Genomic DNA, 15343 nt, shown 5'->3' with positions numbered 1-15343 from the left:
TGAATGATATTAACACCCATATAATCAAATGCCGCAAATATAGCATTTGATGGATTTCAATGAGTCAAAACAAGACTTTCTTTCACTCATTCCATTTAAACAGTTTCGAGAAGTTATGAGAGTATATCATTAAAATTCAACATGGCGGCATGCCTGCAGTGCTTTGCTCAACTGGGGTAGGTTGAAATTTTGCTTTCAAAGTATACACGAGACTCACTTAAGTAATTAGATTTTATTGAGAAAAGGCTGGAAAAAAACTGGCAAATAAAGTGTTTGGGAAATTGATAAAGTGACACTCATATTTTCTGAACGCTTGACTGTTATGTCGACCTTGGCAAAAGGAACGGGGATTTTCATTGTTGTGGCATGACTTATGTTTACATTTTTATCACTGCGTAGAATGGCACGTTTATCAAACTTGGCCCAAGTCCATGTAGATAAATCTTTGTCACTTGAAGAAAATGGAAGCGAGTTAACCTAAAATCAGAGATGAAATGTAGTAGCACTTTTCTAACTTAGAGAAAAAGATTGAAAAAAGATGTTGGTCATAAAGAAAGGGATGGGCCTGGCCTCTGGTTGCGCTTGATGGAGTCTTTAACATTAAATCACGCGAATATTGAAAGGAAGGTTTAAAAATGATTATATTTTATTGAACTCATGCAGTTTTTCATTTGCTAATGAACGACTGAAATTTTCTGTATTTGTGTGTGAGTTAGGAGATAAGAGGGGTAAAGATGAAGAACTTGGAACAAAGAGGAAATGAGGTTGAATCATATTTTATTGAAAAAGCAGGAACTTGACCTTTGACACCTTTTACTGAGTAACTACCATAACGTTTTTGTTAAGTAGAAAATATAAAGTTTTATGCTGATAAGAAGGATAGACCTCCAATTTAAAAGTAGTCACCATGAAAAAGAACATAATATCATTAATTTACTCTTTCAGCAGTCTCTCCTACTAGACACTCTCTCTATCTACCTGATCTCCTTGGTCCCTTTTGTACCACAAGAAGCAACTTCTCTGTAAAGCCGAATCAATTTAAAAGAAGCACTATAATCTTACCCAGAAGTCAGAGCAAGCACTGCCACATCTGAGGGGAATAGAAAACATCTGGGAATTCAAGCAAAAACATCAAACAAAAAAGGGAACCAACTTGAAGCCGCTAATATATCAAGAATAACAATGGCAACTCCTCAGGTGAAGGTAAGAATTCCACAAATACCTTGAAGCATTATTTTCATGATATCTTGTGATGTAAGATGATAAGACTTTTATTTAAGTAAAATAACTTAAAATTTTGTAATAAAACCGTAGAAAGAACTTAGAACACACACACACACACATTGCCTATATCACATATGTTTGATATATATTGATATAACATCTTATCAGGATGGCTGGCGTGTAAGTGTCAAAATGTCAGACAGAATAATTAATGTTTATTCTGTAAATATCCATAATGTAATAGAATTTGGAGGCACATCATTTTTATCAATACATGCATCTATGAATATATGGAAGCTTTCCATCACATGATGAAGATCAGTTTCCATTAGGTAACCTTGGATTCCCTATCCTGTAGAGATGTCTGGGGGTTTATTGGATACTGCTGTGTCTATTGAGAATGTTTTGGCATTGGTTGAAGAAATCCTTTGTAAATAGATAGAGACCATCTTATATTATTGCTGCCTCCTTTCTTGTTTGTATGTTATACTGGAAAGTTTTAGAAATCACCAACTAAATTGAGGGAGCTTCTCAACTATCTGTTCAGGTTTTTATTCCATTGAATTATTTTAAATAGTTAATAATGATGATTATTACAACAACAACAATAATAAAAATGATAATAAAAAAAAAAAAAAAAAAAAAAAAAAAATAATAATAATAATAATAATAATATTCAGTATGATTATAATTGAAAGTTATACAGTCATCACAATTTTGGATATATTTTTGTGTAAACTGTTAATGATTATGTGATGTTTTCTTACTTTTTACATTGTGAAAGAAAAGTTGTATTTCTGAAGTGTAAAATGAAAAAGAAGAAAGAGAGGAAGAAAATAACATTGCCCTAAATGGAAATATGTAAAGCAGTTTATCAAATTATTATGTAACACTGTCATATATTTTCTGCACATGAAAGATCTCAGGCTTTGAACACAGAGTGCCATACACTATGTACCAATTTAGTTACAGTGCTCTACAGATGAGGCTATGCAATATTTTACTGGTCTGGAATCTGGGTGTTTCATTTTCATCAATCATGAATCATGCATTGAGCTCATGCCAGCAATGTTGAATGTCAAGTTAGGCAGGCCTGCATACTGGATCTGGGAGGGAGGATGATGTGATAACATTACACACCAAGGATGTAACATAGATTTCCTGCGTGAAAAAAACCTAAACCAAGAAAAGGGGAAAAAATCAATAAATGTATGTCCAGCAGCTGTGTAGTGTCGGGTTCCTTTCCTACGAGTTCTACAGACAGAGGATGCTGTGTACCTGTAGTAGAGAGTCTGTTTGTAAAATTAGACTACTCACTGCTGTGTTGTGATAAAGACATGCTATGTAATCTCTCTTATTAGGTTGTATTCACACTAGGATTGGTTTGAACTTGAAGTGGGCTTGCTTGTGTCATTAGACAGCTAGATTAGAGAGACATGTTGGGGACTCTCTGTTATCTGGAATGAGGTGGTCTCCATTGTATACAGATTCAGGGCAAGAGATGAAAAAAAAAAAGAAAATCCATCTTACAAAAAACCCAAAAGTGTAATTACAAATCTGAATTTTGCAGCAGACAGGAGTCTGTGACTTTCATTTAATTGCTGTCTGAAGAGAAAATTTATTGGTAATTGTTAAAGGGATTACATCTCTTTGTATAAGATTCATATTTCATAATAAATACATTGTAAATAACTAGTAGAAGTATAATAAATTCTATTTGGCTCAATTGCAATTATTCTGCCATCTGTGCTTGCCATCATACCATGTGACCTCCATACAGAGATACCCCCTCTGTAATTATCCCCGAAGAGATTATTACAAATACAAGCTTTAAAAAAAAAGGAACTAACTATGAATGTCGGAACAGATTCATTAACCATTGATTAGCATGGGGAAATTGCTGTTTACCCCAGGAAATTTTTTTTTTTGGACAAAATGAATAGTTGTTATCCCTTAAATTCATTTGTGTACTGGGAATGGATTACCAACTACCTATTGAATTTAAGCCTGTCAATATATTGATTTAAGGCATTAAGCTTCTTTTTATTTGGAGCATCACATGTTGTAATCTTCTGTGCATTACACAAATTTTAAATTGATGAAGAAAACCATTTAAGTGCTTTGTTACAAGGCTTCTATCCTTTAGTTAACTTACTACCACAATGATTTATGAATCACCAGATATAAAAGTGATAAGTAGTTATAATTTATAATTTAATATATAATTTTAGAGTAAGAAGGCTTAGACTGTAATTTCTGCTCCTTACATTTAGTGTTAGATTACTTTATATATCCATATATTGCCTCACATTTGGGTGCTTTATGTGTGTGTTTGTAAATTGCCAGGCTTTCCCATCGCCGCCAGCCCATGACCCCGCCATCCTTGCCTTCGAGAGATCCACAGCAGGAACAACCAATGGAAATTATGGAAACATTGCCGTACAGCAACAGCCTGGAAGTAATAACAATCTCACCAGCGGGATTCGAGAAACTGGAATTGTTGAAAAATTATTGGTAAGAATATGGAAACTTGATTGTAATGTAAGGGTAATCCATATGATCTAATATGTGGTAAAAAAGATAAGGGATAATTGAATAAAATGTTAATAAAAAGGGCCAGGAGATAGAATATTTGTTTAGAAGGTGTCTTAATCGAAACAATAAGAAAAAAATTTGTTTAGAACTTGTCTTAATGGAAACAATAAGAAAAAAATCAAGCAAAGCCTTTTAATGTGAAAAGTGTGTCTTTATTTGCACTGGAAAGAATTCAGAATAAACACAGATGGTGAACATGTTTCTTACACTGTTTAAGTAATATTCTATGGCATAAGAGTTAACAGGGCAATTAAGCATAAAATATCATGGCTTGGCCACCTGTTGGATAGAAAGGATCCTCTCCCAGATGCTCTTTCCCAAAGTGCACTTTGAAGATAAGATGTTTCCATTGCCATTTTGTTGGTTTTAGGTGAATAGTTTGGTCGTGTGTGTACTAACAGCCTTCTATTTCTGTACTTTTCCAGCATTCCTATGGGTTTATTCAATGCTGTGAACGTGACGCTAGACTATTCTTCCACTTCAGTGAATACAATGGAGATGTGGATAACGTGAAAATAGGAGGTAGAGGCATCAGAGATTTCTGAGTAATATCTGGAGTCACACATCTGTATTTAAAGCAGTTATTCCTTCCTAAATTATTGATTTGAAAATTCAGTCGAACCAATCTGTGTGGTAGAATTTATGAATTTTTGATGAAAATTGAATATCATAGTAGAGAGTAAAATTGGTGGGATATGTGTACAATAGAAAATACAGTTGGTAGCTGAATTAGTAAACAATGTATCTTATGAATATATGAATGAACCTCCATCTGCAGTGGTTGATGTCCAGATTGATGGACTATACATGTAGGTGTTAAAAGGAATCATGGTGGTCATACAGCCACTTTAGATGAAATGCCAGGGCCACATATCATACTATATAATATAACCCGAGGTGCATTTTCCAGATGCGGTTGAATTCTACCAGTCTTATGACAAAAGAACTGGCAAGCCAATAGCATGTGGTGTAGTCAAATCAGATTCCAGTGAAATTTCCTATGAAATCTTGAGTGCAGAACGAATTAATGGAACAGTGGCTGCCGAGGCCAAACCTGTGAACAGGCGCCATGTAAGAACATGTAGTGGTTTGTGAAACTTTGTTAAAAACAAAAAAGAAACAAAGGATTCGTGGAATATACTCTTTCTAAATTATTTCATAATGCTCTAAATGCTGCCTGTTGAATATTGAAAAATGATTACTGCAGAATATTTTAAGATTTTCATTTGATGAAATAGAATGTGACTATAGATTTTTAAACGTTTCAAGAATTGATAGCGCATGTTTACAATGGCCAATTTTCCCAACATTTGGTGAAAGGAGTCTTTCTGTTGTCTTCTAGTCTCTGACTGGTGTAGGACCCCAGGACGGACTGGGGAGAGTGTCCTATGAGAACAGTGGCGAGTGGTTCTTTGTGCCGTTTGGCCAAGAAGACGTGGAAGATGGTTTCAAACTGAAACCAGGAGACAAAGTCACTTTCTTCTTGGCAACTGACAAAAGGTGCTTATGAAATATTGGCTGTCTCTTTGAAAGACCAATAGACGTTCATATTTTGCTGAATGAATGTAATGCAACCCAGTTATAAAGTATTACAAAAACTTGAATACATAACTGGAGATCCCCAATTGTTCATAAAGTATCCAACATTCTGTGTTGTTAATTGTATGCAGTAAGAAACAGTTTTTTGAGAAAACTTAAAAGCTTCAACATTGAAGCATGGTGTACAGGAGTACAAGATGTATTTTTCATCTGTTTTCTAGGAACGGCAACATCCGTGCCAAGAAGATCCAGGTCGTCCAGGAGCGCTACCAGGGCGTGGTCTGTTCTATGAAGGATTCCTTTGGTTTTATTGAGAGGGCAGATGTCGTCAGGGAGATCTTCTTCCACTACAGTGAATACCAGAATGACATCAATGAACTGATTCTAGGGGATGACGTGGACTTCTCTGTGCAGATCAGAAACGTAGGAGATTCGTTTGCCTGAAATTGAATTTGAAGCCACAACTTTTCTTTATGAAGTAGATTTTTAAATTAATGATGTTAACGTTATTTATGTAACAAAAATGGGTTTGATAATATTGGTAACATTCCTCAAACTTCCTTGGAAAAAAATCTAAGACAACAGCAGATGTGTGGCTCTTAAAATTTCAATTTTGTCACTTTGGTAACATTCCTGTTACTCTTCATCCTTTATCCACCAAATTAAAACAAAAAGTAAACAAGTGAAATGTTATATTTCCCTGTCTTGCCTTCCCCCAGGGTAAGGAAGTAGCCGTAGATATCAGGCACCTGGCGGAAGGCACTGTCATATTTGAAGATGTCAGTCTGGAAACTACCAAAGGGAAAATTCAGAAAACGCTGAAGAACTCGCACAACCGAAGGCAGAGTGATCCTCTCGCGGGCAGGATAGTGTACCAAGCTAAAACTGGGTACGTGGGTGCTCCTCTCGTTACTTTTTGACTGTTTGAAAAAGTAAAGTGAAAAAAAAAATACTAATAAGAAGGAGGAAGTTGTCAGCAAAAGGGTTGGAACAAATATAAAGTTTTTTCCAGAGGAGGCAATTGTCCTGTAGGTTCATCAAGATCACAAATATAATATTTTATTTCTTGGCTAGTTGAGATTCCCTTGTAATGTTTTATTACATTTGTAGGCCATCCCTATGCAACTTAATTTTATTTCATGTCTAGGTCAATTGAGATCCCCTATGTAATATTTTATTGCATATCTAGGTCAGTCGAGATCCCCTATGGAGACAAGGACCAGAAGGGTGATTACACGTTGCAGTGTGGGGACTTAGTTGAATTTAACATTGCAACAGACAGAAGAGATAAACTGCAAAGAGGAACTAACATCAGACTTCTGGAAGAAACATTTAAAGTGAATGCTGAAAAGAGGGAGTATGTAAGTATCATATTTTTTTTGGGCAGCCATGTTCAAACAGAACTTTACTAATTGTTATGTGGGAAGTAAGATTTGTATGGTTCTTACCACAGAAATGGTTCTTGTAGGCTTAGGGTATTATACGTAAAGGTGAATTGAAATTGTGACTTAAAAATAATATTTGTTTTGCTGATATATCTCTTACATAAATATTCCTTTTCCCTTTCCAGGGTGTTGTAGTGACATTGAAGGAAGGGTATGGTTTTATCAAATGTGCAGACAGAGATGCACGCATGTTCTTCCACTTCAGTGAGCGTCTGGATCCTGACTCGGAAATAAATTTACAAGATGAGACAGAATTTACTGTCATTCAGGTATGTAGCTGTAGTCAGTGTTGCCTAGGTCTTCTTTTGGAGAGGAGAAGGGATACAATGAGATCAGTGTTGATGGGATATTTTTGAAGTAGTTTGCATTATTTATTTCACTGAGAGAATTTTTAAAATAAAGATACTTTTCCTGTTACTCCTGCATGTAATAAGTGTCCTCATCTAAATTTTTACATATTTACAAGATTTTTTTCTCTGCTAGGATCCCAGCTCACCAAGTCGTCATATTGCCATTCGAATCAAGCAACTACCAAAAGGAACAATTTCATTTGAGAGCGTCTCTAAGGATAAATACATAGGTGTTGTGGAGAAGGAACCAGCAACACACAAAAGTCCAAGTTAGTGACTTTTTAAGGACATGAATGTTCTTCAGCTTAAGCGCCATCATTGGATGTTCTTTTCACTTCTTTGTTTAAGATCAGATGTTAACACTTAGCTGTAGTAGTATGTAATGTGTATTGTGTCTGAAATTGACTTTTATTGAATTATGACAACCATTTTGTTTCAGGTAAAAATAAAGAAGCAAATGACTTGTTTGGTCTGATAAGCTATGAACACAATGGAACAAAGCAGACAATCTCTTACCTCCTCAAGTCTATTACTGACATGAGGAACATACCAAAGTATGGGGATAAGGTAGGTGTAAATATGGAACATACCAAAGTATGGGGATAAGGTAGGAGTAAATATGGAACATACCAAAGTATGGGGATAAGGTAGGTGTAAATATGGAACATACCAAAGTATGGGGATAAGGTAGGTGTAAATATGGAACATACCAAAGTATGGGGATAAGGTAGGAGTAAATATGGAACATACCAAAGTATGGGGATAAGGTAGGTGTAAATATGGAACATACCAAAGTATGGGGATAAGGTAGGTGTAAATATGGAACGTACCAAAGTATAGGGATAAGGTAAATTGGAGTGCCGATTCTGAATGTGTATTATTTATGTTGCAAGTGGCTTGATAATGTTAAACTATAATATCAGTGTAATATTGATGAAGAACCTGTATTTGGTATTCCATATTCCGCATAAGTGGAAGCATATCTGTATGTTTTCACAGCATTGATTTGTGCTTAATATAGAAAAATAAAGATGTGGCAACATTGTTATGCTTTCCAGGTGGAATTTCATATCTCCGAAGTAAAACGCAACAGTAGCAAAACAGCTGTGAACATCAGGGTTCTCAGTCGCAACAGCACTCCAAGACAACAGGGTTTTATTGCAACTCTCAAAGACAACTTTGGATTCATTGAAAATGCAGAACATGACAGAGAAATTTTCTTTCACTACAGGTACAGTATGTGGATAATGATGAATGAAATCAGGATATTCCTGTTACTATGTTAAATATTAGCTGTATCATAAGATTGAAACTCATTTCAGTTGTAAATTAAGGTAACAAAATTTAAACCACCATGTTGTTGACTTTATAGTTTTCCTGAAATATAAGAAAAGGAAACAAAAACTAATAAAAGGTTACTTTCAAAATTTCAGTGCTGTGGAAGGCGACCCTTGTGAGTTGGACCTTGGAGATGAGGTTGAGTTTGTGATCACAAAGAAGAGCACCAAAGTCAGTGCAGAGAACATCAGGAAGCTCCCCAAGGGAACTGTAGCTGTGGTGGTTAGTCTGCATTTGATTTGTAGTAAATGAATATATGATGGTTTCCATGGCAATCTGCAGTGATATAATTACATTTTGTGTATATTCATTTGCAATTTTTATATATTTGTATTTTTTTACTTTGATGAAAAAAGTGCATCTCCATTAACTCTGAAATAAAATTCAAATGGAATGGTTTCAGACTGTTGAGGGATGCATCTTTGCCAGATTTAAAGTAAATTGCTCTATGTAACTTTCCCCTGTATTTCTCCACTAGGCAAATCAACCTGGGATGAAGAGAGGGAAAATAATACGTCCTATGAGAATTGTCAACCCAGACCAAGATGAGTATTGTGGAATAGTACAAGTTGGAACAGATGGTGAGAGTTCATTTTGGTTAAAATGTTCTGTGTTTAAATGTACTTCTAAGGGGTGGTTGGGGAAAAGTTAGGATACATCTGATTGTGGGGGTTGGGATAGGTAGTTACAGCTGATTGTGTGTGTGTGTTGGGGGGGGGGGGGTGGAGTTTGGACTAGGTAGTTACAGATGCTGCTGCACACGTGCTTACACACTGATGCTGATTCTATCCATGATTGGGAAATATTTTAACAGTTTTTTATTTTTAAAACAAGTTTTTAAAATTTTAACCTGGCAATACTGTTGGAACATTTCCCCCTAATTTCCACTCCTTCCACAGATGATCCATCTGCAGAGAAGTATCCCTATGGCATTACCAGCCTGGCTGATAAGAGAGACTTCCTACAGAAGGGAGACATCGTCAAGTTTCAGATTTGTACGGTGAAGGGGACAAACAAAAAGATGGCCACCAATGTGGCAGCTGAGAGGAAATACATCCGCGCCCATGTCGACTCAGTCAAGGGACAGGTGAGACATTGTATTTAAACTCATTTGGGTCAATATTAAGATGGTCATGCTTACATAGTAGCATATAATGGAATTTTATAGCACTGTGTGAAGTCTGGCACCTGAGCTCAGTGAGGCTTATAAGACTGTTTAAACATACTGTTTATTTAAAATTTCCTCTCAATTCTAATCTGAATGGATTATGGTTACTGGACTTTTTTTGGCAAATGGGAAATTGCAGCCATTATTAGAATCACACGCTGTGACTTTGTTATACCATTATCATTAATGCAAAGTACAATTCATGGATAGTACATTAAATATCAATCCCAGTAGAACTGAGAATAATGTGTATAATATTTTCTCAATTTTGGCCACAGTATGGATTCCTGACCTACGAGGCGGAGGAATCCAAGAAGCTGTTCTTCCACATGACGGAGGTCCACGATGGGGTTGAACTTCAGCCAGGTGATGAGGTCGAGTTTGTGGTTGTCCAGAATCAACGCAATGGAAAATACTCGGCCTGTAGTCTGAGGAAGATCTGGTGAGCGGTGAAATTCTTATAACAAAAATGATTTAGTTGGTGTTGTGGTCAATGTGTATAGTAGTATTAAATATGTGGACTTATTAGTTTTGAACATATTCTCTACATTTAAGATATTTCTGATAAATGTGTCTATAAATTAGTGAAGGAAAATAATTTTTATCTTTCATCTTGGTGTTCCAGTGAAACAAGACGCCCTGAACGCCTTCTTAGTCGCTTGAAGAGTGTCTCTGAAGACTCTGGTCAGCGAGTCACTGTGGTACGTCAACCCAAGGGTCCGGATGGCACAAAGGGCTTCAAGCAACAGAGAGTGAAATGGACAAGCCCTGTGTAACATACATGCACTATCATAGCAACAGTCCAAAAAGAAACTTATGTATATTTTGTTTCATTTTTATGGTTATTTGTCTAGGTTTTTTTGTGTTGATTTTGTATCTCAGACATGTTTTCATAAATATTGTTTTGTCATGAAACTAAACATTTACTCAGTTATAAGATAAGATGAGAAGAAAGCACAGCATGAAAAAAGTTTTTTTTTTTTATAAAATTTTGTAAAAAGTCAGGCCCATAGAGTCAGTGTTTGCAATACCATTGTAATGAATCTCTTTTACACTAGGCAAAGAGTTTTTCTTGTGTGGAATCTATAGCTGAAGATGTGTAAAACAGTTTTAACTTTTCTGCCCTAGACGGTCTAAGCGTACAACAACTCCAGTGTGCTTTAAGAAAAACATCATATTGAATATTGACAAAATATTGAAAGAGAACTAAAACTAGAAATTATGCTAACATGAAAACATCTGCCTGTTGGAAAATGCAGTTGCTTCTGAAAGCCCCAGGTGTGCCAAATTTCTGTTTGGTCTGATCTGGTTTTAGTGATTTTTCAGCATATTGAATATTGTGTTGAAATCTTGTTGGTATGTTCTTTTAAAATGCATACCTTAATCCTGAAATGCTGTTGAAACAAAAGGCAATACAAATGGAATATAATATATGCTGAATGTGATTGTATGTCATTCTATGTTAAATGTTAATACGGAAATTATTTACTTCTCTTTGTCAGTTCAAATGACATTAAGGACTGAGAGAGCTGTAAGAAAATACACACACAATATGGTGCTATTATATGTGGTCTTGTCCATCTGTGATTAGAATTGTCAAAAATTGCAGGCGTGCTTTAGAGTTAAGACATACAAGTAATAGTAGTCCAGTCTCAGCAAGCAGCAGTGAGACATTTGGTGCACTTAAGTGTTTTCATATGGCTATATAGTGCAAGTTATAACCAGGATTAGCTGTTACTAGATGAATATAATAACTATTAAAGACATGCATTCCATGTATGACATAGTGCACTAGCCTGTTATCTCACAAGAAATATTTGTTAATCTTTAATTTGTGATAAGGTGAATTATTCACATAAAGGAAATATTAATACACTTATCAACCAAGAGATATTAGACCCCAGTAATATGGGATATTGGACTGTTGCTATGGTTACATGAGTTGAACACAGTTGCCCCCCCATGATCAGCTTTAGTTGAAATGAAAACCTGTGTACTAACCAGTTCTTTATGGTACATTAATTATTAATTATTGTAATGTTATTTTCATTTACCTTTTTTTAAACTAATTTTGCTTGCCTCAAGTTCAGTGTGCAATAATCTTTCTGATGATCCTCCTTGTTAGGCGGCCTTCCTTCTTCATCTTTATAAGAAGTGGGCTTTCTGTTGGCTGGTAACAAATATCTGATATTTGAACTATGTATTGGTTGTATTCAAGTCCAATGTGTAGAAGACAGATGCTTTTTTCTGGCCAAAGCTTCTAATTTGTCACCAAATTCTTAGAGGATTAATGTATTTTTTTCTTGACAAGCTCTCTTCCCCATCATCCATGTCTCCGGATTTATTAACATTTTACCAGTTGCTTTGATTTGAAAAAGAAAGGAAAAAAAAAAGGAATTCATCAAAATAACTGTCCTAAACACCACTGCTGGTAGTCTGTTGTTGGTATTGGACCTGGGTCTGTTATCAAATCAGTGCAGATCACATTTGATAGTGATGGCACCCAGGGTGGGTGATAGGTGCATTTTATCAGTGGTAGGACAAGATGAGCTAGCTGTTATGTTCACCAGCATTGAATAAACAATGTTGAAACCAAAGTTTTGTTTATTCTTTTACTTTCACAAGCATGGAATGAGTACTGCTTGAAAGTATGGGATTTTATAAATTTATACAAATATTGGCGTTTTCAGTCTCCCAACTTTACCCAAAGATCTGTTTTGAGAATTGCCAAATGTTTTAGTCACCGCATTTTAATTTCTTGCCAAAAATGTCTTCATACCAAAAAACAAAGAGGTGGGGAGGGCAACCTGTGCAAATAAAGGGTCGATTTACCCATTGTATATCAATTCAATATTGTGATACTTGATATTGAGATTCAATATATGAAAAACAGGCCTAGAAAGTTTAACTAAGAAACTCATTTTATTTACCATGCAACATGCTTCACAAATGAGGGCATTGAACATGAATTAATATGAACTGTCACAACCTATGTGCTACCCTCTACCAAGGTCTAATTGATCTTTCATCAGATATTTACCAAAAGATCTCCATCTATTTCATGATTCGACTTTCAATCTGCAGAAAAATGCTCATAATAACATAATCTGCTGCCCTGGTAGAAAGTATATGTCAACAGTAGTAAGTGGTAGATATCATTACCTGTGCAAAACCAAATAAATGTAATTTTTTACAATAAATAAATTAAATAATAATAAAGCAAATAAAAATGATATCAAGGCAAGATAATTTTTTGCCATACAAAATATTTCTCTTTTTTGATTTAGCTATATGCATATATGAGAATGTTTCTAAAATGCTGCAAAAGACCGATTTCATGTAACCAGTTTTATTTTAATACCAGCTGTAATATAAATGTAAGTTATACATAACGGTGTCAGAGTATCCTATGGAAGATGATAAGAATTTCACATATTAACCATTTCCTTAATTCAATTGCATAAGAATACAAAGGCACATTTATTGAATTATTTTACTACTTAAAAACTTACAGGAGGAACTTGTCACATAAAACACATAACATAAAATGTACAACTAATATAATTTCAGTTAATTTTAATCTACACTGGTTCTATAGTTAATTGCACAACAAATCAACTAAGGCCCCATTCAGAGTAGGGGACTAACTAGTCCGAGGGTTAAATATGGCTGACCCACTTGAATACTTCCCCACAGGATATCTATTCAGTGTCTATTAACGGATTAGACAGCAAGTGAAGTGGGCTGCCATATTTAACCCTCAGACTAGTTAGTCTCCTATTCTGAATAGGGCCTAAAGCAATATCTGCTTCAAATCCAAAAATACCCACCCCCTTGAAAAGGGAGAGTTAAACTACCATTACGCTAGCAACATCACTATTCTTCTTTTAATGATTCATTCAAAGTGGACAAATTTCCATAACTGTCTCTAACCTTTTCAGTCCTTTCACCTGGCCCTGGGCTAAACAATTCTGTTATTTTGCTGAACACGTAACTGAAGCCCTTCACAAGAAGATAAAGTGTCACAACTATAATAAGTGCAAGCAGTCCTAAAACAACCAGTGCCATTAAGGTGGACAATTCATACAGTTGTGCTGCCATGACGTGAGTATACTGATAATCTCCAAATAACACCCAACAATGCCCAATTAACTACTATAAAAAAAAAACTCCCTGAGATAAAAAAATAGAGTTATAAAAGACAGTCAACTGTCTATTCAGGCTTTGCAAATATTTCTCTCTAAGTGACCAGAACATTCAAAAAAATCCTTAAAAGGTGACTAGGGGTTGTTTGCTTTCTGGTTAAATGACTAGTCAGTACATTGCATCTTTCTCTTCCTTGTTCAGGAAGTAGATTCTCACATCTCCTTTGGCAGTGTGAACATCTTCATGGTGGCTTATCAGCATCCAGGAAGCAAGACCATAGGCAAGAGTCGGAACCCCTGTAATAAAACAAAAGGACATTGTGTCACTTATCTTCCATCATGGAGATTCTTTTCAACAGTACACCTTTGCAAGGCAACCAAGTTTAGTTCTGCATTTTATTTTCATTCATCAAAGCTTCAATTTTTAGAAAGATAGAAAATACAGTGTCAATATAACATGGGTTAAACAAAAACCAAATGACAGTGTACACTGTGGAAATAAAACAAATGAATCAAAAGCCAAAGCCAAATTTATCAAATCATGTTCAATACCTAAGTTGATCACTTTAAGAAAAGTGAAGCAAGTATTCTCTAGCCTGAGATCTGCGTATGGTCTCTTTGTACAGTGGTACTTGATGAAAGGGAAACAGCCAGTCCTCAGAATGTGGTAATTAGCACCTTGAACAGCCCAGTTGAAATGTGATAATCCAAACTGATCATTTATCACTTTGCGGTAGGGAACACAGAAGGAAGTCCAGTGTGGGAGCTGCCTCTGCACGAGGTGGGCTGTTAGCACTTCAGACGCCTTGGGTTTGGATGACCTGAGGCCAAATACTTTGATTCCTCTCAATCTTGGTATCATCTACTATTGGACAAACATAATTTCAGGTCTCATTTTGAAACTCTGGAACAAAGAAAACCCAAGAGCCCAATTTTTTTTCATTTCTGTTATATATATATATATATTAGATAATATAATTTGTGCTGTCCTAAATTTTACCAAATACTAGTTAGTGCATAATTTGTTGAATATGTAAATTACCTTCTGTGTGTAAGTTAATTAAAAGCTGATGACGTATGCAGAAAATTCAACAGATTAAAATTATGATTTTAATGCGTTTGTCAACAGACAACATACTAAAATTTAAAATTAATTTGTGAAATTGGTGACAGCAACTCGACCACCGCATGGCAGCTTACAATGCAGTTTATCAGTTGGGACAATGTCTATTTTCTGCTTCGTAAAAATGTGTGTCCCTTTGAGCACTTGTAGAAACCTTAATGTTTTATGACAATGGACAAAAATACATTAAGAATCATTAACACTGCACTGTAGAATAACGTGCATCACTCACCTGCCCACACCACCGGATGTTATTAGTTCTCTACTGCACTATGGGAAAACTCAATCGGCAAAACTCGGGGGAATATTTATCACATTGAAAATCTGCTTTTCAATATATTTCATGTTAGTATACATAATCTTTTACTTGTAAAGTATGATTCAACCTGAAAATAAAGAAAACAGCACTTCTTTTG

At 35.4% G+C, this 15343-nt stretch overlaps 2 protein-coding genes across 3 annotated transcripts; one reads left to right on the top strand and one right to left on the bottom strand.

Moving 5' to 3' along the window:
* The first annotated feature begins 5 nt into the window (after window positions 1–5).
* LOC106174843 (cold shock domain-containing protein E1-like) lies at window positions 6–12256 on the top strand. Of its 2 annotated transcripts, none has more exons than XM_087002893.1 (18): window positions 6–176; window positions 946–1203; window positions 3571–3738; window positions 4245–4341; window positions 4730–4890; window positions 5162–5319; window positions 5580–5781; window positions 6078–6247; window positions 6548–6719; window positions 6929–7072; window positions 7287–7422; window positions 7593–7720; window positions 8212–8384; window positions 8587–8713; window positions 8970–9072; window positions 9391–9578; window positions 9938–10101; window positions 10285–12256. In XM_087002893.1, exons 2-18 carry the CDS (start codon window positions 1183–1185, stop codon window positions 10433–10435), a joined length of 2463 nt encoding a protein of 820 aa, XP_086859019.1. In that variant the 5' UTR covers window positions 6–176; window positions 946–1182; the 3' UTR covers window positions 10436–12256. The 2 variants fall into 2 exon arrangements, with proteins under 2 accessions (XP_086859019.1, XP_086859024.1); XM_087002898.1 differs by having other exon boundaries at window positions 76–176; window positions 949–1203.
* A 306-nt stretch (window positions 12257–12562) lies between these two features.
* LOC106174829 (uncharacterized protein C15orf61) lies at window positions 12563–15340 on the bottom strand. The gene is made up of 3 exons (XM_013556521.3): window positions 15160–15340; window positions 14357–14708; window positions 12563–14101 (listed from the first exon to the last, which is right to left on the bottom strand). The coding sequence occupies exons 2-3, from the start codon at window positions 14664–14666 to the stop codon at window positions 13974–13976; spliced, it is 438 nt and encodes a 145-aa protein (XP_013411975.1). The 5' UTR covers window positions 14667–14708; window positions 15160–15340; the 3' UTR covers window positions 12563–13973.
* Window positions 15341–15343: the final 3 nt, after the last annotated feature.

The sequence above is a fragment of the Lingula anatina genome, chromosome 1, assembly GCF_051362555.1.
Source record: "Lingula anatina isolate TDL-2025a chromosome 1, LinAna3.0, whole genome shotgun sequence".
Lineage (NCBI taxonomy): Eukaryota > Metazoa > Brachiopoda > Lingulata > Lingulida > Lingulidae > Lingula > Lingula anatina.
Note: the sequence above shows the minus strand (reverse complement) of the source record. Positions and strands in the feature narration are given on the sequence as shown.